The sequence below is a fragment of the Carcharodon carcharias genome, chromosome 6 (genome assembly GCF_017639515.1).
Source record: "Carcharodon carcharias isolate sCarCar2 chromosome 6, sCarCar2.pri, whole genome shotgun sequence".
Lineage (NCBI taxonomy): Eukaryota > Metazoa > Chordata > Chondrichthyes > Lamniformes > Lamnidae > Carcharodon > Carcharodon carcharias.
This window is the reverse complement of record NC_054472.1, coordinates 93,353,483-93,379,333: the sequence shown is the minus strand read 5'-3', so window position 1 is coordinate 93,379,333 and position 25,851 is coordinate 93,353,483. Positions and strand designations below refer to the sequence as shown.

At 46.0% G+C, this 25,851-nt stretch overlaps 1 protein-coding gene across 2 annotated transcripts in view; it reads left to right on the top strand.

Moving 5' to 3' along the window:
• The window catches only part of LOC121279094 (sodium/potassium-transporting ATPase subunit beta-1-interacting protein 3-like), a 652,108-nt gene that overhangs the window by 605,483 nt on the left and 20,774 nt on the right, over positions 1 to 25,851 (top strand). For both annotated transcript variants that reach the window (XM_041190019.1, XM_041190018.1), the window contains exon 5: positions 5,918 to 5,978. In XM_041190019.1, coding sequence (XP_041045953.1) covers positions 5,918 to 5,978 — 61 coding nt within the window. The remainder of the gene's footprint in view (positions 1 to 5,917; positions 5,979 to 25,851) is intronic.

The window sequence follows — 25,851 nt, the reverse complement described above, 5'->3', positions numbered from 1 at the left end:
GAATGCATTCTGAACCATTTGTTCATCGAGAGCAGGGAGTTCCTTATAGTGAAGCCTACACACTGATCAACTGTTTCCTCTGAACTTTTCCCCTGCTAGACAAATATGTAATATTTTTCTTTTAGTGATACACTCTCAGCGAGCCTTCTTGTAGGGAAGCTATGTCAATGTTCAGTCTATCAAGTCCCATGTCAAACATTGTGTCTTGTGTGCATTCTCAACCAATTGCAAGTTATCTGTCAATACCTTGCACACATAATCCTGAATGTTCCAGCTTGACAATCAGAGTTGGCATCATCTTTCTTTTCACTTATTTTGTTTATCTGCCTGGTGCAATGGATTCCATCCACTTGTTGAGCAGAGACACTAAGCTCCAAGCGCTCATTGAAGTAGATGGACCATGATGAGTCAGCACCTTACTCAGCAGAGGCTGTCCGAGTATAGGTGGACAGTGGCTGATCAGTGGAACATGATGGTCCCTCCCACTGCCAGAGAACACCCATTCTCTATGCCAATCAAGTTGGGCTTATCTGCTGCATCCCATGTGCAACATTTATAGAGAGCCTGGTCTGCCTAAATGTCAGGGTCCCCCTCTTGACCTCACAAATTGGGTCCAAAGGAATGCAAAGCATTACGTTTGTTATCAGCTTGGTTGCAGGCATTGCTGCAAAGATGACATATTTAAACATCAGCTCATCTTTGGGCTCCACTCCAGGTTCTTGTCAGGGCTTACTGCCTTAACCTTCAACTCCTGAGGTATCCACAAGGCAGTGGAGCTATTCGCCCACAGCTGCGAGTTTGGATCATGTGTGCCAGGGTGTGCCCACACACTGGTGGGCCTGCACACCGCATGTCTGGGGGCCAATCCTCCTGAGTTCCTGGAGCCATGAAGGATCCACTTTCTGTGCATCACCACAAGTTGGCACATCAGAGGCCTTGCTGATGGAGGTGTGTGTACTTATGCAATTGGCTCTCCTTTTTGCATTTGGCTCTCCTTTTCATAACCACTGGTATAGGCTGAAAATGAGAAGCAAACTAATACACAAAAAGTGAGAAGCACATTAATTCTCTTCACCCACACACACCAGGTCGGGCTTGTCCAACCTTATTGTGTGAGGTTGTTGGGGGGGAGGGGGAGAGGTGACGCATTTCCATTTTTTTTCTCACTCAAGCGGCCAAATTTTGGAAAGATACATGAAGCTCAAAAATGGTTTGAGCATGAAGAAAAGAAATAACTTGCTGAGCAAAATAAAGCAATGTCAAAGCAATAAAAGATAATTTTTAAAAAAGTGTAATTAATAAAGATGACCATTAGAGTGTGAGAGGGTCAGAGTGTGTGTGTTTGGCTCAATCCCAGCCTCAGGGTGTTCACTCACCACCCCACTCATCCACTGTGAGAGTCGGTGAGAGTTCATTATGGTGTGTGGGGATGAGATGAGTGAGAACTTTGAGACTGGGAGTGAGCCAGACACACACACACACGTGTACACGCATGCACATACACGCACGGGCGCACACACGCACACTCTCTCTCACACACTCTCTTACACTTTCTCACACTCACTCTCTCACAAACTCACTCTCTCTCACATACACTACCTCTCACACGCATTCATTCTCTCTCTCACACACTCACTCATGTTCACTTTCACTCACTCTCTCTCAACACCCAGTCCCTCGCTCTCTCTCTCTCCCCCTCTCACTTTCTCTCTCTCTTCCTCTCTCTCTCTTGCTCTCTCTCAAGCACTCATATCAGCCAGCCTTTCCCCCCACCCCCCCATCCATAGGCTCTACAAAGTCTCTCCCCAGGCCTTGCAGCCAGCGTCTCAGTGGTGGGCTCCCGCAGTGACTAGTGAGCCTATCAGCAGCAAACATAGCCCCTTGCAGAACCTTCAACTTCACTTACCTGCCTGACTGGCGTTTTGAACAGTGGCTCTGGAGGCCACATAGAATGGCTTTGGGGGCCACAATCTGGCCCATGGGCTGCGTGTTGGACAAGGCTGCACTAGATGCATCACACTGACTTGTTGGACACAGTATTAAATGTAAGAGTGAGGTATCAATGCAAATCAATTTAAATAAACCATAATGAAATGCTTTATCGATATATACAGGGGAAATCATCCTGTTTAGAAATTGTCAATTCCAACTATTACATATTATATGTCCCCATGACTAAAGTCATTTTACGCATCGGCGAGCGGGCTCCACCCACCCGCTTGCCAATATGAAAATCCTGGCCCTAGATCCAAAGTCAACCAATGATTTCCTGTCTTGTCTTTTTGTTTGTTGGATTACCAACCATGGAGATTTTTAGCAGCATTATATTTCTATAGCGTCTTTCATGTAGTAAAACATCATAAGGTGCTTCACAGGAGGGTTATAAAGCAAAATTTGACATTGAGCCACATAAAGAAATATTAGGGCAATATTAGGTCAACAGCTGGATCGAACAGGTAAATTTTAAGAAAGATCTTAAAGGAGGAAAAAATGGTAAACAGACAGAGATAAGGAGGGAGGGAATTCCAGCGAGTAAGGCCTCAGCAGCTGAAGCACAGCTAGAGCGATTAAAATTGAGGATGCTCAAGAGGCCAAAAGTAGAGGAGTGCAGATATTTCAGAGGGATGTGTAGCTGAAAGAAATTACAGAGATAGGGAGGGGCAAGGCCATGGACAGATTTGTAAACAAGGATAAGAATCTTAAAATCAAGGTGTTGCTCGACCTGACCTGAACTCTCATCCTTCTCTAGCTTCTCCCCTATCTCCACTCATGCACTCTCCAAGCTCATCCTGGCCATGAGGCATACCTTCTGCTCCCTCAACCAGGTGGCAGATGAAGCTCAATGCAGAGAAATGTGAAATGCTTAACTTTGGTAAGAAGAACATGGAGAGACAATATAAAGTAAAGGGTACGATTCTAAAGGGGATGCAGGAGCAGAGGGATCTTGGTGTATATGTGCATACGTCATTGAAGGTGGCAGGTTGCTAGAGCAGTTAATAAAGCATACAGTATCCTAGGCTTTATTAATAGGAGCAGAACTTGCAAGAGCAAGGAGCTTATGTTGAACTTGTATAAGACACTAGTTTGGCCTCAGCTGAAGTATTGCATCCAGTTCTGGGCACTGCACTTCAGGAAGGATGTGAAGTCATCAGAGAGAGTGCAGAAAAGATTTACAAAAATAGTTCCAAGGATGACAAACTTCAGCTATGAAGATAGATTGGAGAAGTTAGGATTGTTTTCTTTGGAAGAGAGAAGGCTGAGAGGAGATTTACTAGAGGTATTCAAAATGATGAGTGGTCTGAACAGAGTAGATAGGGAGAAACTGTTCCCACTCCTGAAAGGATCAAGAATGAGAGGGCATCAATTTAAAGTAATTGACAAATGACACAAAGTGATCTGAGAAAAAACTTATTCACGCAGCAAGTGGTTAAGGTCTGGAATGCACTGCCTGAGAGTGTGGTGGAGGCAGGTTCAATAGAAGCATTCAAAAGGGAATTAGACTGTTATGTGAAAAGGAAGAATGTGTGGGATTACAGGGAGAAGGCGGGAGAAGGAGCAAAGTGAATTGCTCCTTCGGAGAGCTGGTGCAGACATGATGGGCCAAATGGCCTCCTTCTGCACTGTAACAATTCTGTGATTTTATCCCCACTAAACTGTTAATCACCAACTTCCCCTCTTGGTCCTGCTAGTTGATATTGTTAACAGTTCTCGTTCTTCAGGTGTTGCCCTCTTGCCTTTAAATTTGCCATTATCAACCCCTTTCTCAAAAAAACAACCCTTGGCTCCACTGTCCTTGCAAACTGCCCTCTACCAACTTCCTTCTCTTCTCCAAAGGTAATGGATATGTTTTCACCTCCTAAATCCATGTTCAGCCTTTTTGGAATTCCATATTTGAATCCTTCCAATCAGGTTTCTGTACCTGTCACAGTACCAAAATGGCTCTTACCAAAGTCACAAATGACATCCTTTATGACTGCGCCAAAGGTAAACTTTCCCTCCTCATCCTTCTCAACCTTCACTGTCTGCAGCCTTTGATATGGTTGACCACACCATCCTCCTACAACACGTCTCCACTGTCGTCCAGGTGGCTGGCTCTGCTCTCAATTGGTATCTGGTTCTTTTCTTAACTACCTAATTGTAGCCAGAGTATCAGTTACAATGGCTTCTCTTCCTGCTCCTGCGCCATTATCTCTGGCATCCCCCATGGATCTATCATTTTTCTCTTCCTATTTAATGCCCCTTAATTATCCAAAAGCACAGCAATGGTTTTCACATGTATGCTGCCGATACCCAGATCTACCTCACCACCACCTCTCTTAACTCCTCCACTGTTGTTAAGTTGTCAGACTGCTTACTGACATCCAGTACTGGATGAGTAGGAGTTTCCTCCAATTAACTATTGGGAAGACCAAAGCTATTGTTTTCGTTCCCTCTCCAAATCTGTTCATCTAATTCTGGCCTCTTGGGCATCGTTATTTCTCCACCACTGGTGGCCGTGCCTTCAGTTGCCTGGGTCCCAAGCACTGGAATTCCCTCCGTACATCTCTCCACCTCTCTATCTCATTTTCCTCCTTTTGGACACTTCTTAAAACCTACCACTTTGGCCAAGCTTTTGGTTATCTGACCTAATATTTCCTTATGTGTCTCAGTGTCTAATTTTGCTTTATAATGCTCCTGTGAAGTGCTTGGGAAATGTTATTATGTTAAAGCTGCTATATAAATATGAGTTGTTGTTGTTGTTCATGGTGGCACCACTGGAATCTGCTGGTACAGCCATCATTGAGGAGAGGGTTGTCCATCAACAGCATCAGTCAAAGTGAGAAATGGGGGGCATGGGCAGGTGTGTGCAGGAGGGCCCACATCACCTCATTGGGAACCCAATCTATCATGCATCCTTCCTAATGCCATTTCCCTCTGCACACATCAGCTCAAAGAATTGCTGGTGGCACACACTCTCATGCCAATAAAAGGAAATTGAGCAAAATAGATTTAAATCAAAAAATCAATAAATAAATAAGGACTACTGGAACAAAGGCTCATGAAAACCCAAGTACCAGCTGTTGGAGGTGACAGGGGTGAGGGGGGTGTTGGAGGTGGGAGTCAGGAATGCAAAATTCCTTTGCAGGAATGGCCTTTAAAGTTCCTGGACTTTTAACAGGCCCATCCAACTTCTTGTTTCTACCAAGTTTCACTGGATGTGGGGGTTGGAGACTCAATGTCCTGTATACCCATGGGCCTGAAAATGGTATGATGCCCTTCCCCTTTCCCTTCTGTATAGTGATGAAGCTTCCGCCTGCTTCAAGCAGGATCTTCAGACACTCACCCTAGGTGCAACGAGAAGATCTTAAACCATTAGGAATCCAGAAGAACTGGTATCTGCCAAATCGGGGCACTAAGAAGATGAAAATCAACTCCAGTTTTTTTTTGTTAAGGACCTGCCTAAAGTGTGTTTCTTCATCATAAGTAGCTGGTGATCATTGTGTGATTTTAGGCACTTAACAGTTGTTTTGTGATAGTTTAGTTGTTTTTTTACTCATGTCTGTGTCACCAAATATTGCTTTGGATTTCATAAAAATCATTCCAGAAGACTAGATGGCATATTTTACTAAAACATGGTCCCTTCATCTCACAACTGTGGCTTCCAATTCCCTATCAAAGATTTCAAAGCAGCCAATGAGAAGTAAAGTTTAGAGAGGCCTTACTGGCATTCAACTATCCTGAATTGACGACAACCAAAATTAAAAAGGGGAAACATGGACATAAAATAATCTTTAAAATGTTCTAAAATAAACTCCATCTTAAGTGATAAGAATGGAGGGACTAGCTAGTGCTCGTCCAAGGATTATAGGATAGATGCAGTGAAAACTATTCAAAACAGTATATAACTTTGGATTCTCTTTGTCTCTTCTCCCCACAGCTCATTGGTTTTGTCTATGCCTGCTATGTGATCAGCGTTTTCACTGAGGAAGAGGACAGCTGTAAGTACTGAAAACACACCCGTCTCTGGATCACTCCAGGGTGAGACATGACCTTTGCAATAATGACTGATTTGTCTTAGATTCACACTATATCTGAGCAGGGACACATCAAATAATGAGAATTTTCTTTAGGCACCACATTTTTTTAAGCATTGTCAAGCTGATGTCACAGCTGGAATATCATGTAAGATGTGTCAGATTTTCTTTACTCAAATTGAAGTAGGTATATAAAGAAGACATAGCTATCAGCCATTTTGCTTTCACACTGATTCACGTACTGTGAGAAATGTCTCAAAGGCTGAGGAAAACAAAGGTTTACTGTTCAAGATCTCCAATTCAATCCCCCATCTGTGTGTTACCGCTATTATCTGGGTAGTCTCGAACTGTTGCAATGGACTACAATAAACCTGAGCTTGGACAGTTCAAATTCTTGATTGCCATTATTCCTGCTAGAAGCTGACCTGTTTGGATGACAAATAAAGATAGGATTCTACTTTACATTTGAACAAGCATGCATACAATTCCATTGCAGGAAAGGTTCATGGGATGGAACTTTCAACATCAGTGGACCATAAACAGTGGACTGCCTTCTCAATTATTATTGATTTTTAGGTGATCAATCATCTACAACCTTTTTTACTCCCCAGGCAGCAAATTTAATTCATTTAACAAGACATTTCTGCAAAAAATGCAAAAAACCCCTGTACTGGTCAATAATTTCTCTTACAATGAGTAGCGGTCAGAAATATGCTGGTAATTAGAGGGTCCGTCACCAATGCAAATCAAAGGCCAGCTCAGTGGTTCCCCAAAGCAAAAAAAAAAATGAAATATGCAGACAGATTTGAGAACTAGGTAAGTGTTTTTCAGGTGATATGCACCTTAAATGAATCACTTGCAATGAACTTTCACTGAGCCGGTCAGGTCAGGAGAAGGCTAATGCCTCATTTGTCTGCATGTAGGTTATGACAATAGAGAGGCAATCATAAATAATGAGAATTGTGATGCCTCACCTCATGCTTGTCATTTGTATATATATGCCAGTGTAAATATCATGATGTGCGAGATGGTCCCTTCCATCAAGAACCTGGGCTGGAAATCCAAGAGGGAATAAAAATGAGTATGGCTGGTGGAACTGGCTCATATCCCAAATTCTAACCTTGAAAATGCAGTTGCTTCTATCTCACCACCATCAATTCTGGATTTCTGACTTCATAATATCTATAGTTGTCTTGTTTCCCGTTGGTTTAAGTATATGTTCTGTGCACTCTTGAACCCTATATTGAGCTCCTGTCAAAGCTCTATCCTGAGTGTCAAGAATGTGTAAGCTGCTGCATTCCAAAAGCAACCTTTTGAGACTGATGTGGCCCTCATCTCATGTGAGATGGGCTGGTCTGGTGCCCTTTCTTTAGGCATTGGAGGGAGCTGGCAAGAGAGTATACATGCACTTTACCCTGAGATAGCATCATTATCCTGGCACACTTTGGTCATGCCACAAGTAGCAAATACTGGCCCTGCACGGCTTCAGGCAGGCCTAATGGTACCAATAATATCAGTGAACCCCTGCCTTATGGTTATTTGTACCTACTCACAAAGCACAACAAAGCCAGAAGAAACATCCTTCTCCAGTGTGACACCCCAGGTCTCTGCAGTCATTTTCTGAGCATTGATAAAGATCACTGACTGCTGTTAGCACCTTGCTACTCTAGACTTGCCACTCATTCTATAAAGGTTTGTAGTGTTGGTAAACCATCTCCCAATGTACTATACATGGGGCTGCTGGAATCCTGCACCTGATCTGCCGTTCTTTGATATGACCATTGATGACTGCACTGAGGCTTAATCCTCTGCCAGTATTATTTTTGTAAATGCTAGGTCATTAAGCTGCAGATCCCCTAAGAGACAACATTGCTGATTCTCTGATCACCACCAAGTCTGACTCACTCAGTGCACTGTCCCCAAAATCTCCTATGTGCCTCGATCAGTTTATGCTTGGGAGAGGCAGTCTGAGTAACAGAGTATGCTGTGATGTGTTGACAATGGCAGACGCTGAGGACTTGTGTTTTCTTCTAGTAACATACTTAAAGGAAATGATGAAGAGAAATTTGTGTTAACTGAGTAGAGGAGATCACATGCTACTTTCAGTCGAAGGAGTAATGTGAGGATTTTATGGTAATTTCACACTAAGTCGGTGGGGGTGATATTGATCTTTGTCAGCAGCATAAAACAGAATTGTAGCAAATCACTGGCTGATTTTTCACCAGGCTGTTCTTCTTTCAATTAAAGTTCACTCCTTCTGGAGACTGGTTTCATAGTATCACTCTCACTATTACTCGGTTGAAAGTAAAAATCTTGGTAAAATTTAGGAAATAACTGCTGTGTGAAAAATTGGCTGTTAATTCACTTTGAACCTGTTTGGCACTGCTGACTAAACCAATTTACTCTCCCAAGTTATTTTTTGACTATTTTCATGTCACAGCAAACACAAACTAAACACTGTTCATTCTTTCCGTTTCAGCCATCTCCTTTATTTTCTTAATTTTCAGTTGTTCATCAAGATGAGTGATGCATAGAAAACCTGCTTCCTACTCAGTGTCATTAATATGCCCTCACCCAACCTCAGAAGATTGTCCTTTGTGTAACAGTGCAATTATTTCCATTCCCATACCAGAGATCCATATGCATTCCATTTAAATTAAGTGGAATATGGCCTTCAGTAAGATAGTGGATAAGAGAAATGTCACATGAACATGTCAAGTGTTCATCTATTAATATTTCTGACAGTGATTTTCTAGCCTACTGAGATTTCTTTTAATACCATTGCATCTAATGTGTCAAGGTAAATCAAAAATCAATATAGTTTTTATCAACACAAAAATCAAAATCAACAGCTGTGAAAGTTTAAACAAGTACATGGAAACAAAATTACTGTACTCTGACCAATAATGACAATTACAATCATAATTCCTATATAGCGGGAAGAGACATTGAGAATCTTTGGATTGAATTTTTACTTTTATTAATAGTGAAGTGACTTGCTTAATGGCAAAATTTGAACAGCAGAATATTTTAAATCAGGTCTACTCATTGAAAAGACCTCCTTACATTATATTAGAGTCTGATCCATAACATGATGTCAAAAATTTAAGGTGTAGAACAGTTTTGCAAGGGATTGGATTCTTGCTCAAACTGGTACTCAAAACAAGAATTTTATTACATGGAAACTCTTGCTACAGTTTTATATCAAGTAGCAGATACGGGAAACCCACTTAATATGTACATTGAGGCACATTTGCTGGTTTAGTTTGTAATGCAATATGTGGCTCTTTAGGTTTCTCAGATGGATCATTGTATTAAAACAACAATGTACATAACCAGAAGGAATTGACAGTTGGTGTAGAAATATCACAGAACCCACAAGGAGAAACTGACAGACAAATTCTCAGAGCTAAATCAGATCCTCCGCTGAGACTGCACCTCAGGATTTCATTTCACTCCTTTCCTGTCCTGACGTATACCACTGTAGTGTTCCTGGATGTTAATTGAAGGTTAACTGCATCTCAGAATTTCTGAAAGTAGTTCAGATTTATGTTCACTTTAAGTACTATATTTTAAACTATGGCGCATTAGAGACATGTAGTCAGACTACTTGTATTCCAAGGCATTAACTTTTTTGACAAAAAGTGTCGAACTGCTTTCTCTTAAAGAGCAGGGTTCACAAAAAGCATATTGCATCAATAATTTCATACATTAGCATCATATCCAGGGTAGAATTCCCCCCACTACTGAAATCTAACCCAATATACTTATTATTAAATTATTCAGTCAGTGGGGTTTGAGTAGGTATTTTCATAAACTATTTTTTGGGATTATTTTCTCCTCTGCTTTCTCTCCATACTATGCTCAATTTCCCCACAGAAAAGGCAGAAATAACTAGCTTCAATACTTCGACTGACAATTTACTGGTGATCCACCTTTCGAAAATACATCTGCAATTAATTTGTCCATTGCACCATCCAACTTTCAGCTGCTTTTTGGTAAACATGAGAAGGTGCACGAATCACATTGACTGCCTTCAGGAAACATACCTTCCTCTGGCTTAGAGGCAAGTGGTGAGAAATGTGTGGAATCCACAGCAAAATGTCGCATGGGCAGCTAAATAGCAAGTACTGGATGGTTAATGACCCTGTCTTTATTGTACAATAAGTGCCTAATGCTTTGTGCTTCTTTTTTTAAGGGAAGCGATTAATGCTCGTGGCATCAATCTAAATGATAATGTCTTGTCAAGCAACTCCTAAAAAACACCTAATTCAAGGTCTTCAGCCACACTTATACAAAGCAAACTTTACAAGTGATTGAGTTGTAATTGACGATGACACCAAGGCAGAATTTCACTATGGAGGTTGAAGTCATGCTGTCGCAGTGGCTGCTGTCACAATTAAGGACAGTTGCCAGCTCCCAAGAGCTGCTGGCTCAATCAGAGGACCGGCAGCTCAGCAGTTTCAGCAAGGTCACTGCCAGCTATCATCCCTATGCTCAGTAACCTACATTGGCTCCTGGTCAAACCCCACTTGACTTTAAAATTCATATCCTTGTTTCAAATCCCGCAACAGACTTGCGCTTCCTGTATCTCTGTAACCTCATCCAGCTCCACAAGCCTTTGACATAACCCACTCACCTAATTCTGGCCTTTTGAGCAGCCCCGATTTTAATTGTTCCACCATTGGTGGCTGTACCTTCAGTTGCCTAGGCCCAAAGCTTTGGAATTCCCCAACCGTTCTGCCTCTCTACCTCTCTTTCCTCCTTTAAGGTGCTCCTTAAAACCTACCTTTTTGATCAAACTTTGGCCATCTGCCTTAATACCAACTGTTGGTGTCTAATTTTGCTTTACAATGCTCCTGTGAAGCACCTTGGAACATTTTATTACATTAATGGAGCTATATAAATAGCTCAAACAATTCTTGTTGCCAATCTCCCATTTAGAGTGATGATAGTGCCACACAACACCATGGAGTATGTCCTCACTGTGGTGAAAGGACTTTGTCTCCAGGTGGACTATGGGGTGGTCCTTGGTACAAAACAACAATGTACATGGAGCCTTTAATGTAATGACATGTCCCAAGGTGCTTCACAGGAGCATTATAAAACAAAATATGATGCCCAACCACTTGGGCCATAACTTCCAAGTTTGGCCCGTAACCTCCGAGCTCCCTAGCGTCGGATTTGGGGGAGTACCCCAAAGATGCACTGGGGAATCCCTCTTGGAAGTTCTCAGGTAAGGGTTTGCACGGTAATTGTCCAGAACAATTCCTTTGGATAATTGTGCTGTGCTGGGAATCATCCGGAAATGGGATTTAAATCACAAACTTCGATGGTTCTGCTGGGGTTATAACAATAGTTACCCAGAAAAAGTTGGAGGAATTAAAACCTCTTCTAACTTCTGGGTAACTATTGTAAAGACCCAGACTGACTCCATGGGACTACCGCCACATCCACGACTGCATCCCCCCCCCACCCCAGGACTTCACCCATAGCCTGACCCCCTCCAATCCCCCTGACCTCTGACACCACCCACACCCCCGACACCCCCGACATCTGATCCCCCAACCCCCCTGAACTCCGACCCCCCAACTCACCCGACTTCCAAGCCCCTACCTCCCTGACCTCTGGCCCCCCAACACCCTGACCTCGGAAACCACCCACACACGCAACCACCGCCGACCTCAGATGCCCCCACCCCTCGGACCCTCAACCACCCTGGAACTCGGACACCCCTCACACCCCTCCCGGGCCATGAACCGCCCCACTCCTCATTGGAGTCAATGTTGAGAACTCCTAGGCCGCTTTCTCTTGACTCTATACCACAATGCTCACCACCTCTGGTGGCACTGTCCTGCTAATGGAATTTAATTAACTGAATTTAAATTTCCCAGTTGCCATGATGGGATTTGAACTCACATTTTTGGATTATTAGCTCAGGCTCCTGAATTATGAGTCCAGTAACATAACCACAATGCTCATACTTACCACACAAATAGCCGGCTTTCCAATATTCAGTGATGACTCTGCCAGGACCACTTGGTTTCAGACCTCATTACAACATTGAACTCCAAACATGGGCAATGAACAGTGGAGGTGATGGCATAGTGGTATTGTCACTAGGCTAGTGATCCAGGGTAAAGCTCTAGGGACCTAGGTTCAAATCCCACCATGGCAATTGGTGGAATTTGAAACCAATAAAAATCTAGAATTAAAAAATTTAATGATAATCAAAACCATTGCTGATTGTCCTAAATAAACCCATCTGGTTCATTAATGGTCCTTATCCAGACTAATGGTCAGGCTTATGTGTGACTCCAGACCCACAGCAATGTGGTTGACGCGTAAATGGCCTAGCAAGCCACTCAGCTGTAACAAACCACTACCAAGTCACAAAAAAGGGAATGAAACCGGACAGATCAACTGAGGCATCGGAAACAACAATAGCAATCTCAGCCCTGTTAACTCTACAAAGTCCTCCTTACTAACATCTGGGGGCTAATGCCAAAATTGGGATAGCTGTCTCACAGACTAGTCATCCTCACGGAATCATACCTTACAGATAATGTCCCAGATGTGACTATCACCATCCGTGCAGAGGTGGCGGCACAGTGGTATACAGTCGGGAGGGAGTCCTCAACATCGACTCTGGACCGCATGAATCTCATGGCATCAGCTCAAAACATGGGCAAGGAAGCCTCCTGCTGATTACCTCATACCACCCTCCCTCGGCTGATGAATCAGTGCTCCTCCATGTTGAATGCCACTTGGAGGAAGCACTGAGGGTGGCAAAGGTGCAGAACGTACTCTGGATGGGAGACTTCAATGTTCGTCACCAAGAGTGGCTCGGCAGTATCAATGCTGGCCAAGTCCTAAATGACATAGCTGCTAGACTGGGTCTGCGGCAGTTGGTGAGAGAACCAACAAGAGGGAAAATCATACATGACCTCATCCTCACCAACCTACCTGCCACAGATGCATCTGTCTATGACAGTATTGCTAGGAGTGACCACCACACAGTCATTGTGGAGACAAAGTCCCAGCTTCATATTGAGGATACCCTTCATCGTGTTCTGTGACACTACCACCATGCTAAATGGGATAGATTTCTTATCAGATCTAGCAACTCCAGGCTGGGCATCCATGAGGTGCTATGGGCCATCAGCAGCAGAATTGTATTCGAACACAATCTGTTACCTCATGGCCTGGCATATCCCCCCCTCTACCATTACCAACAAGTCAGGGGATCAACCTTGGTTCAATGAAGAGTGCAGGAGGGCATGCCAGGAGGAGCACCAGGCATATTTAGCAATGACGTGTCAACCTGGTGAAGCTATAACACAGGACTACTTATGTGCCTAAGCAGCAAGTGATAGACAGAGCTAAGTGATACTACAACCAACGGATCAGACCTAAGCTCTGCCACATCCAGTCGTGAATGGTGGTGGACAATTAACCAACTCATTGGAGGAGGCGGCTCCACAAATATTCCCATCCTCAATGATGGAGGAACCCAGCACATCAGTGCAAAAGATAAGGCTGAAGCATTTGCTACAATCTTCAGCCAGATGTGCTGAGTCGATGATCCATTTCATGCCTCGTCTGGAGGTCCCCAGCACCACAGATGCCGGCCTTCAGCCAATTTGATTCACTTCACGTGATATCAAGAAACGACTGAAGGTACTGGATACTGCAAAGGCTTTGGGCCCTGACAATATTTCGGCAATTGTACTGAAGACTTGTGCTCCAGAACAAAAACAGAATTACCTGGAAAAACTCAGCAGGTCTGGCAGCATCGGCGGAGAAGAAAAGAGTTGACGTTTCGAGTCCTCATGACCCTTCGACAGAACTTGAGTTCGAGTCCAGGAAAGAGCTGAAATATAAGCTGGTTTAAGGTGTGTGTGTGGGGGGCGGAGAGATAGAGAGACAGAGAGGTGGAGGGGGTTGGTGTGGTTGTAGCGACAAACAAGCAGTGATAGAAGCAGAATATCAAAAGATGTCAACAACAATAGTACAATAGAACACATAGGTGTTAAAGATAAAGTTGGTGATATTATCTAAACGAATGTGCTAATTAAGAATGGATGGTAGGGCACTCAAGGTATAGCTCTAGTGGGTTTTTTTTTTTTTTATTTTATATAATGGAAATAGGTGGGAAAAGGAAAATCTTTATAATTTATTGGGAAAAAAAAGAGAAGGGGGAAACAGAAAGGGGGTGGGGATGGGGGAGGGGACTCACGACCTAAAGTTGTTGAATTCAATATTCAGTCCGGAAGGCTGTAAAGTCCCTAGTCGGAAGATGAGGTGTTGTTCCTCCAGTTTGCGTTGGGCTTCACTGGAACAATGCAGCAAGCCAAGGACAGACATGTGGGCAAGAGAGCAGGGTGGAGTGTTAAAATGGCAAGCGACAGGGAGGTTTGGGTCATTCTTGCGGACAGACCGCAGGTGTTCTGCAAAGCGGTCGCCCAGTTTACGTTTGGTCTCTCCAATGTAGAGGAGACCACATTGGGAGCAACGAATGCAGTAGACTAAGTTGGGGGAAATGCAAGTGAAATGCTGCTTCACTTGAAAGGAGTGTTTGGGTCCTTGGACGGTGAGGAGAGAGGAAGTGAAGGGGCAGGTGTTGCATCTTTTGCGTGGGCAAGGGGTTGTGCCATAGGAGGGGGTTGAGGAGTAGGGGGTGATGGAGGAGTGGACCAGGGTGTCCCGGAGGGAGCGATCCCTACGGAATGCCGATAAGGGGGGTGAAGGGAAGATGTGTTTGGTAGTGGCATCATGCTGGAGTTGGCGGAAATGGCGGAGGATGATCCTTTGAATGCGGAGGCTGGTGGGGTGATAAGTGAGGACAAGGGGGACCCTATCATGTTTCTGGGAGGGAGGAGAAGGAGTGAGGGCGGATGCGCGGGAGATGGGCCGGACACGGTTGAGGGCCCTGTCAACGACCGTGGGTGGAAAACCTCGGTTAAGGAAGAAGGAGGACATGTCAGAGGAACTGTTTTTGAATGTAGCATCATCGGAACAGATGCGACGGAGGCGAAGGAACTGAGAGAATGGGATGGAGTCCTTACAGGAAGTGGGGTGTGAGGAGCTGTAGTCGAGATAGCTGTGGGTGTCGGTGGGTTTGTAATGGATATTGGTGGACAGTCTATCACCAGAGATTGAGACAGAGAGGTCAAGGAAGGGAAGGGAAGTGTCAGAGATGGACCACGTGAAAATGATGGTCTCTTTATGGGGTATGTGGAACATTCCTTGTTGCAGTCCTACTCCGGCCCCCTTCCACAACTCTTTCTCCGGTACATCGATGATTATTTCGGTGCTGCTTCATGCTCTCGTCAGGACTTGGAAAAATTTATTAATTTTGCTTCCAATCTCCACCCCTCCATCATTTTCACGTGGTCCATCTCTGACACTTCCCTTCCCTTCCTTGACCTCTCTGTCTCAATCTCTGGTGATAGACTGTCCACCAATATCCATTACAAACCCACCGACACCCACAGCTATCTCGACTACAGCTCCTCACACCCCACTTCCTGTAAGGACTCCATCCCATTCTCTCAGTTCCTTCGCCTCCGTCGCATCTGTTCCGATGATGCTACATTCAAAAACAGTTCCTCTGACATGTCCTCCTTCTTCCTTAACCGAGGTTTTCCACCCACGGTCGTTGACAGGGCCCTCAACCGTGTCCGGCCCATCTCCCGCGCATCCGCCCTCACTCCTTCTCCTCCCTCCCAGAAACATGATAGGGTCCCCCTTGTCCTCACTTATCACCCCACCAGCCTCCGCATTCAAAGGATCATCCTCCGCCATTTCCGCCAACTCCAGCATGATGCCACTACCAAACACATCTTCCCTTCACCCCCCTTATCGGCATTCCGTAGGGATCGCTCCCTCCGGGACACCCTGGTCCACTCCTCCATCACCCCCTACTCCTCAACCCCCTCCTATGGCACAACCCCTTGCCCACGCAAAAGATGCAACACCTGCCCCTTCACTTCCTCTCTCCTCACCGTCCAAGGACCCAAACACTCCTTTCAAGTGAAGCAGCATTTCACTTGCATTTCCCCCAACTTAGTCTACTGCATTCGTTGCTCCCAATGTGGTCTCCTCTACATTGGAGAGACCAAACGTAAACTGGGCGACCGCTTTGCAGAACACCTGCGGTCTGTCCGCAAGAATGACCCAAACCTCCCTGTCGCTTGCCATTTTAACACTCCACCCTGCTCTCTTGCCCACATGTCTGTCCTTGGCTTGCTGCATTGTTCCAGTGAAGCCCAACGCAAACTGGAGGAACAACACCTCATCTTCCGACTAGGGACTTTACAGCCTTCCGGACTGAATATTGAATTCAACAACTTTAGGTCGTGAGTCCCCTCCCCCATCCCCACCCCCTTTCTTTTTCCCCCTTCTCTTTTTTTTGCCAATAAATTTTATAGAATTTACTTTTCCCACCTATTTCCATTATATAAAATAAAAAAAAAAAACCCACTAGAGCTATACCTTGAGTGCCCTACCATCCATTCTTAATTAGCACATTCGTTTAGATAATATCACCAACTTTATCTTTAACACCTATGTGTTCTATTGTACTATTGTTGTTGACATCTTTTGATATTCTGCTTCTATCACTGCTTGTTTGTCGCTACAACCACACCAACCCCCTCCACCTCTCTGTCTCTCTATCTCTCCGCCCCCCACACACACACCTTAAACCAGCTTATATTTCAGCTCTTTCCTGGACTCGAACTCAAGTTCTGTCGAAGGGTCATGAGGACTCGAAACGTCAACTCTTTTCTTCTCCGCCGATGCTGCCAGACCTGCTGAGTTTTTCCAGGTAATTCTGTTTTTGTTTTGGATTTCCAGCATCCGCAGTTTTTTTGTTTTTATACTTGTGCTCCAGAACTTGCCGCGTCCCTAGCCAAGCTGTTCCAGGACAGCTACAACACTGACATCTACCTGACTATGTGGAAAATTGCCCAGGTATGTCCTGTACACAAAAAGCAGGACAAATCCAACCCGGCCAATTACCACCCCATCAGTCTACTCTCCATCATCAGTAAAGTAATGGAAGGGTTCATCAACAGTGCTATCAAGCACCACTTGCTTAGCAATAACCTGCTCACTGACACCCAGTTTGGGTTCTGCCAGGGCCACTCAGCTCCTGATCTCATTATAGCCTTGGTTCAACATGGACAAAAGAACTGAACTCCCAAGGTGAGGTGCGAGTGACTGCCCTTGACATCAAGGCAGTATTTGGCTGAGTGTGGCATCAAGGAACCCTCGCAAAACTGGAGTCAATGGGAATCAGGGGGAAAACTCTCTGCTGCTTGGAGTCATACCTAGCACAAAGGAAAATGGTTGTGGTTATTGGAAGTCAGTCATCTCAGCTCCAGGACATCACTGCAGGAGTTCCTCAGGATACTGTCCTCGGCCCAATCATCTTCAGCTGCTTCATCGATGACGTTCCTTCCAGAAGTGGGGATGTTTGCTGATGATTGCACAATGTTCAGCACCAATTGTGACTCCTCAGATACTAAAGCAGCCCATGTTCAAATGCAGCAAGACCTGGACAATATCCAGGCTTGGGCTGACAAGTGGCAAGTAACTTTTGCACCGCACCGCACAAGTGTCAGGCATTGACCATCTCCAACAAGAGAGAATCCAACCAGCGCCCCTTAATGTTCAATGGCATTACCATTACTGAATCCCCCACTATCAACATACTGGGGGTTATCATTGACCAGAAACTGAATTGGACTAGCCGTATAAGTACTGTGGCTACAAGAGAAGGTCAGAGGCTAGGAATAGTGTGATGAGTGGCCCACCTCCTGACTCCCCAAACCTGTCCACCATCTACAAGGCACAAGTCAGGGGTGTGATGGAATACTCCCCACTTGCCTGGATGACTGCAGCTCCCAGAACACTCAAGAAGCTGGACACCGTCCAGGACAAAGCAGCCTGTTTGATTGGCATCACATCCACAAACATTCAGCAGCGTGTACCATCTGCAAGATGTATTGCAGGAATTCACCAATGCTCCTTCAACAGCACCTTCCAAACCCATGACCGCTACCATCTAGAAGGACAAGGGCAACAGATAGGTGAGAGCAACGCCACCTAGAAGTTCCCTTCCAAGTCACTCACCATCCTGACTTGGAAATGTATTGCTGTTCCTTCACTGTCGCTGGGTCAAAATCCTGGAACTCCCTTCCTAACAGCATTATGGGTGTACCCACACCACATGGACTGCTGCAGTTCAAGAAGGCAGCTCACCACCACCTTCTCAAGGGCAATTGGGGATGGAAAATAAATGCTGCCCCAGCCAGCAAAGCCCACATCCCATGAATGAATTTTAAAAAAACTCCAGAGGCGAGGTAAGAGTGATTGCCCTTGACATCAAGGCAGCATTTGATCGAGTGTGACATCAAGGAGCCCTAGCAAAATTGAAGCAGGAGAAGATTCTCAACTGACTGAAGTTATAACTAGCACAAAGAAAGATGGTTGTGGATGTTGAAAGCCAATAATCTCAGCCCCAGGATATCAGAGAGTGAGGTTATTTGCTGAGGATTGCACAGTATTCATTTCCATTTGTAGTTACTCAGATAATGAAGCAGTCTGTGCCCCCATGCAGCATGACCAGGATAACTTTCAGGCTTGGGCTGATATGTGGTAATTAACATGTGCACTGCACATCCGCCAGGCAATGACTATCTCCAACGATAGAGCATCTGACCATCCCCCTTTGACATTTAATGGCTTTACCATTGTTGAATACCTTGGCATCAACATCCTAGGGGGCGAGGGGACACTATTTTACCAGAAACATAACTGGATAAGCTACTTCAATACTGTGGGTACAAAAGCAGGTCAGAGGCTAGGAATTCTGTGATGAATAACTCACCTCGTAACGCACCAATGCCTGCCTATCATCTACAAGGCACAAGTCAGGAGTGTGATGGAATACTCTCCACACTAACCCGGATCATTGTTTGTTCTGTATGTTCACACACACACCTTTTTCCCCTTTGGAGAAGGTGGGGATGTGTTGGAAGGATTAGCAGGCTGATTAACAACCTGTTGAACCATATCATTAGCACTGCTTCCATGGCCAACAATTCCTGAAGTGGGAGTTGAGCTTGGAGCTCCTGGATCAGAGACAGGAAAAATAGTGACTAGGCCACAAGACTCCGCTTCAGCAACACTCAAGAGGCTCCATACCATTCAGGATGGAGCAGCACAGTTGATTGGCATTCCATCCACCATCGTAAACATTCATTCACTCCACCATCGGTGCATGTGGCAACTGTGTTTACCACCTACAAGAAGCACAGCAGCAACTTAGCAAGGGTCCTGTGACAGCACCTTCCAAGTCCATGACCTCTACCACCGAGAATGACAAGGACAGCAGGTGCATGGGAACATCATACCTCCAAGTTTTCCTCCAAGCCACACACAATCCTAACTTGGAAATATATTGTCACTGGGTCAGTATCCTGGAACTCCCTGAGCTGAATTTTATGCTAGGGACAGGGCCCCTGTGCCCTGATGTAAAAGTCAGTGGTGAGCCTGCCCCCTCTTAGCCGGCTTGCCCCACAGCCATTTTACAGTTATCGGGCCACTAACTGGCTTGAGGCAGGACTTCTGCCCCCATCAAGGAAGAGATCTTGCCTCTGAGAACTGTTGGCCAATAAAAGGACTGGGAACTCTCTTGTCCCAGCAGCACCACCAGGAGCACTGACAACTGCTGGGACTGCATGCAGTCCTAAAGAAAAGACCGGACTTAAAGGCAAGTCCAGGGTATCGCTAGATCCAGGTAGGCAGGCCCCACAAAGGGCATGGTGGGCTGGGATCATCAAGGTGCTGGGTGAGGGAAACACTGGTTGGGGGATGGGGTGGAGAATTACCTTGTTGGGGGCTCTGATGGGCGCAGGGTGGCTGAAAAGGAGACAACCTCCGCTTGTCTGGCCACCAGTCCACCAGGTTTCATCTGGTGGTCTGGACACTTGATGCTGGCCTTCTCCATAGTGGGTGAAATCCAAGTGGTGGCAGGGGGAAGCCCTCAAGTGGCCAGTAAGTGGCTGCTTAATGGTCTCAGTTGACCCAAGGATGAGCAGGCCACCCACACCTCACCTGCCACTGATCAAACTGCCACCCTGTGCCCACTGATCAAACTGAGGATGTGTAAGTGGTGGGCATGACACGGTACCTGATTTTATACCACTCTGTTTGCCATCCTGACCCCAGGTTGGAGGGCATAAATTTCTGGTCTCTCCCTAATAGCACTGATGGGGTATCTTCACCACAAGTACTGCAGTGCTTTAAGAGGGCGATTCCCCATCACCTTCTCAACAGCAATTAAGGATGGACAATAAATGTTAGCCTTAACAGTGACAACCACCTTGTTAATGAATTTAAAAAATGCTCAACCAGTGGAAAGTTTCACATAGGCAGAAAATATACAAGGGATCAATAAGTGCCACAGCACCACTGGCTCTATACTCTAGCATGAGTAACAGCTTCAGGACAGGAGGCGAGGAAACCTGATGAATAAATAAAGAATATAAAAACACTTATGACAGCCTTAATAAAATGTCACAATATTCTTAAGGGAGGCAAAAATACATAGAGACTTAGCAAAGGGTAGAAAAAGGAGACGACTGAAGTCATGGCCAAGACTTTTGAAGAAGGAGTGAGAAAGAAAGATGGAGTGGATCGGGGGAAACATTCCAGATTGCGGGGCTGAGAAGAATGACAGGTCTGTGACTGAAGGCTGAAACAGTGGTGGGTGAAAGCGTATGAAGATTGGGAGCTGCACGCCGAAATAGAGCTGAAGGAACTAGCAGATGTCCTAATATGTCTTTAAGGGATTTCAGCATGACATCACCAGAAGGGAAATGTGGTAGGTGATCCAGTCTTTGGCTGGGATTTTCTGGCTCATTGACTTTCGGTGGGACCAGATGATCATGGTGGGCCATAAAATCCTGCCCTTAGTTTCACTTTATCTTTGAGCAGTGCACACACGCACCAGTTGTGATGTCTTCAAGCTTTGTACCTTTGTATAACTGTTCTCATGTACCTAGTCTTAATGAATGAACCCCCAACATGTTTACCCAATTCCTTATGAGCAATTGGTGTCTTGTGCCTTGTACAGTAAATAACATGACAGCAGAGACAAGGAAGAGGCTGTGGAAATGGCTTAAATAGAAGAATAAATATATTGAAATCAGTGTTTTGAGCTTCACGAGAACAGGAGTCATAGGGCAGAATCGTCCAAGATTTACACTAAGTGCGGTGGTTGGCGTTAAAAAGATGTTTTACCTGCCGTCCTCAATGGCGGATTTTCGCGCTGTATCGTCCCCTTCCCACCTTATTAATTATGCAGTCACAAGAAACATGCCATCTCACTGGTGGCTGGCCTCTGGTTGGATGGTCAATGCCAATGCTGCACACAAGAAAAAGGATGAATGATCTCATTTGTGCAACCAGGTAAGTCAACCATCTCATCACTCTCAACTCTCACACTCACAAGCCCATCACACATTCACTGGCATCTCACTCACTGCCAGCTCAAGGGACATCACCATTCACTCTCTCACACACACTCTCACATCTCCATCTGGCCTCATCTCCTCTGGAGACTGCCTCCTCAAGCCGTCCATGGCTGCATCTGGAATCTTTCACATTTGGCCTGGCATGCAACTTGCTCACACTCTCCCCATTTGCCTTTATGCAGGACAAGATCGTGCACAATCACTGGGAGAGGTCCCAGACCGGGGGTGGAGTGCCAGACATCAAGGTCCTTGCTCCTTGTTCGAGAGTCATGTGTTGGACCTGGCTGGAGAGGACATCGACCGTTCCTACTGCGACTGTGAAATTGGCGGAAGCATCCGCGTGAGGGTCCTGCACCAGATCAGCCCTCTGTCAACACTACTCTGAGTCTGCTGTTCTGAGTGTAATGTGACTGCCAAGCACTAATAATCTCCATTTTCTCTCCTAGGCACATCTGACACATCACCCTCAGGCAACCTTGACCCCAACTTCAGCACTGAGAGCACCTCGGATGAGGACCCTGAGTGCAGCAACATTGAAGACTCTTCACAGCGTTCACTCACATCCTCCATCAGTAGAGTGACCACACCTCAGTGGGACCTGGATGTAGACCGGCGTTGGGCTGACAATCTGATGAGCACAGCACACAATCTGTTCCACAACAGGTGCAGGCAGGAATAGCCGAGGTCACTGGCACTCGGAAGACCGCTGGAGGCGAGGAATCAGCTAAGTCCGAGTCAGATGATGAGCCTCTGGACTCGGTCCTCAATCAGTTGTTGGGGCTGCAAAGGCAATCACGGGAACATCAGGAAGGGCTGTCTGGTGCACTCCTCAGATTGCAAGGGACGATGGAGGAGTCCATCCGCCTTCAGGCTGGGGTGATAGTGCCGGCATGCCGATGCACCGAGGTCAACACTGGAAGGGTGGCGGCTACCATGGAAACCTTGGTCCAGGACATTGGCCCTGCACTGCTGTGTGGGCTGAGCTCCATCACTGACGCTAGAGTTGGCCTCCAACAGTGTCAACGCGAGGTGGATGTGGGGCAGCTGGATCTCAACTCAGCTTCCCCTTCTCTTCTAGGAGTCAGCCAGGGGCCGTTGGGCACCCATAGGGAGGAGGATCAGCAGCTCAACACCCATGAGGCCATCCACACAAGCGACTCCGGGAATGTCCGGCTGATCCAATATCCCCTCTTCCTGTGACCCCATCATCTCCAGCTCCATAGGCTGAGGATGGTGCACCTGACCCATAGCAGGATACCCAAAGCAGGCCAAGGCCCTCCAGGTCTCAACCCTCCAGAGGACGCATGTCAAAGTCATCACAGACAGAGTGTAGGAAGCAGCAGGCAGCAGGCTGTCTCCACCTCCGCTGCCAGGGTTAGAAAGGTTAAGAAGATGTAACTCTTTTGAGTCAAAACCAAATAAACTAAATTAACAAGTCAAGGGACAAATTAAAAGGCAGCTCCTTTTGGGAAACTGCAAAAACAAAGACAAAATTTAAAAAATACTTACAAACATTAAACCAAAATGTGATTAAGAGGGCCATAAAATGCCACAGTCCCTCCAGTGCCCATCAAGCACGGATGGCCTTGACAATGCCAGCAGACACTGCATGCTTCCTCTAAAGGAACACCCGGCCATGAACATAGCCACGGAAAAGGGGCAAACATTCGGGTCGGACAACCCTCTTGATCACCCGCTGCCAGGACCAAGTTGGCCAAGTCCAGGAGCAGGTTCACGAGAAGGTCCTCCGCCCTCCCTTCCCCCCCCCTCCACACCGGGTTAAGAATATGTAAGTCTTTCAGAGTCAAACAAGTAAAATAAATTAACAAAATGAGGGATAAAGTAAACATAGCCCCTAAGTTAGGTCATCTGTAAAACCAAAGACAAAGTTTAAAGGAAACTTACAAACCTCAAATCAAAATGTGGTTAAGAGGGTCGATAAAGCACCCCAGACCCCACGATGCCCACCAGGCATGGAAGGCCTCGACGGTCCCGGCAGACACCGCGTGCTCCCTCTCCAGGGACACCCAGCCACAAACGTAGCCGCAGAAGAGGGGCAAACAGTCGGGTGGGACGACTCCCTCGATCACCCGCTGCCTGGAACTGTTAATGGCCAACTTGGCTAAGCCCAGGAGCAGGTTCACGAGAAGGTCCTCCACCCTCCCTTCCCCCCCTCCACACTGGGTTAAGAATATGTAGCTGCACAGCCTCGGCAGGGGTGTTAGTTATTTGTACATAATGTTCACTATTATAAACAACTTCCAAGAATTTCTCCTTGCCTGTGGCTTCTTGTTATGATGAGCAGTGTTTGTGTCACTCAGATGTGAAACCTTGGTTCTTGCACAAGATAAAGGCAGGTGTCTCAGTCCAGGGCCTCTTCCCCGTGCAGTGTGTAACCCTAAGACCAAAGTGATGGTCTAGCTTCACTCTCACTGGGCACATCAGTGATGCCAGAATGTCATGGGTAGACATCACAGAGTTCCGGCATTCTCTCTGGGTCCTCTCAGCACTTTTGAGGTGGGTCTGGGCCCCCATCTCTTCAGCATCTGTGTCCAGTGATGGTATGGTCCTGAATTGGCCAGGGTCATTTAATTGACTCTTAAATGCTCTCTGAAATGGCCTAGCAAGCCACTCAGTTGTAACAAACCACTACATAGACACAAAAAAGGAATGAAACCTGATGGACCCTTCACTGTCACTGACCAAAATCCAGGAACTCCCTTCCTAACAGCACTGTGGATGTACCTACACCATACAGACTGCATCGGTTCAAGAAAGCAGCTCACCGCCACCTTCTCGAGGGCAACTAGGGATGGGCAATAAATGCTGGCCCAGCCAGAGAAGCCCACATCCTGTGAATGAATATATATATTAAAAAAAGGTGCTGAAGGCTGACAAATGATCAGGTCCTGTTAAAATATCACTGCTGCATCTGCATGATGTGACTCTGATCACAGAGCGCAGATAAGGTGCCCTCAGCCAGACAAGACAGGAGTCAGACATTCACAGAGGCAATATGAAGATCTGTGGAGCGTCCTCACTACATGTCATCATCATCCTCCTGGAATCCATCGACTATAAGGGCCTCCGCTGTGACTCCACCACATGAGCCTGAGCACTGAGAGTACGTGCACTGCCATCGGCCACATTGGAGCCAAACGTTCACAGATGCAAAGTGAGGATGTCAGGATTGTCCTCACTGCATCTTTTCATCATTCTCCGTGAATCTTGTGGCTATGAGGGACTCCTGAGCGCACCTGCCTCATCTGTCCAGTGCAATCGCTTCATCGCTAGCACCCCCACCTTCAAGAAACAAATCACTCTCATCTCCTTCAATGTCCTCCTCATCAGAGAAGACATGCAGGTCTTCCATCCCCTCTTGAGCCAGGTCCGCCCACCTTTGCAACGCCGATACGCGACACCCTCTGGGGACTATATTGCAGTGCTCCACCAGGCCTGCCAAGGCACCGGAACCTCATTTTCAAGACGCTTATGGTTTGCTCCACCAAAGTCCAGGTCACGGCTTGAGCCTTGTTATACCATCTCCCTGCTGCAGTCTGAGCCTGCTGCATGGGCGTCCTCTGCGGGTAGCCCTTGTCCCAAAGGAGCCAACCCTGCAGCCTCTGTGGACCCTGGAAGATGTCAGGGATCTGAGGCCTGCTGAGGATGTAGGAGTCGTGGATGCTCCCTGGGAATTGTGCGCAGGCCTGTAGGATGCACTTGTGGTGGACGCACATCAGCTGAACATTTAACAAGTGGAAGTCCTTGCGATTGATGTAGTTGACGGCTTGTTGCCATAGAGATCTAAGCACCATATGAGTGTAATCAATGGCCCCCTGCACCTGTGGAAACCAGAGATTTCTGCAAATCCCAGTGCTCTTCCTTCCTAGTTTGCCTGGTCCCGGGCGGAATGCACAAAGTTCTGTGCCTTCTCGAAGATGGCACCCGTGACCCGCTGGATACACTTGTGGACGGAGGCTTGCAAGATGGCATAAATGGCATAAAATCAATTTTTGGCCTTCTCACAATATTGTCCACCCAAGCCCACTGCCAACAGGAGTGGAAAATTCCAGCCAGAGGGTATAAAACAGTATCATGTTCTTTTACATTGTGGCAGTTGTTAAATATGATTTTTAACATTTTCAATAGCCTTAATGATACTCAGTGAAATATAGCCTGAATAGTCTCATTCCATTTCCTTGTAAATGCTGGTCTACTGCACAACTGCCCACAAGCTTGCATTAATTGGTATTAAACTGGAGATCTTACTCAAAAATGTGATTGTTTGC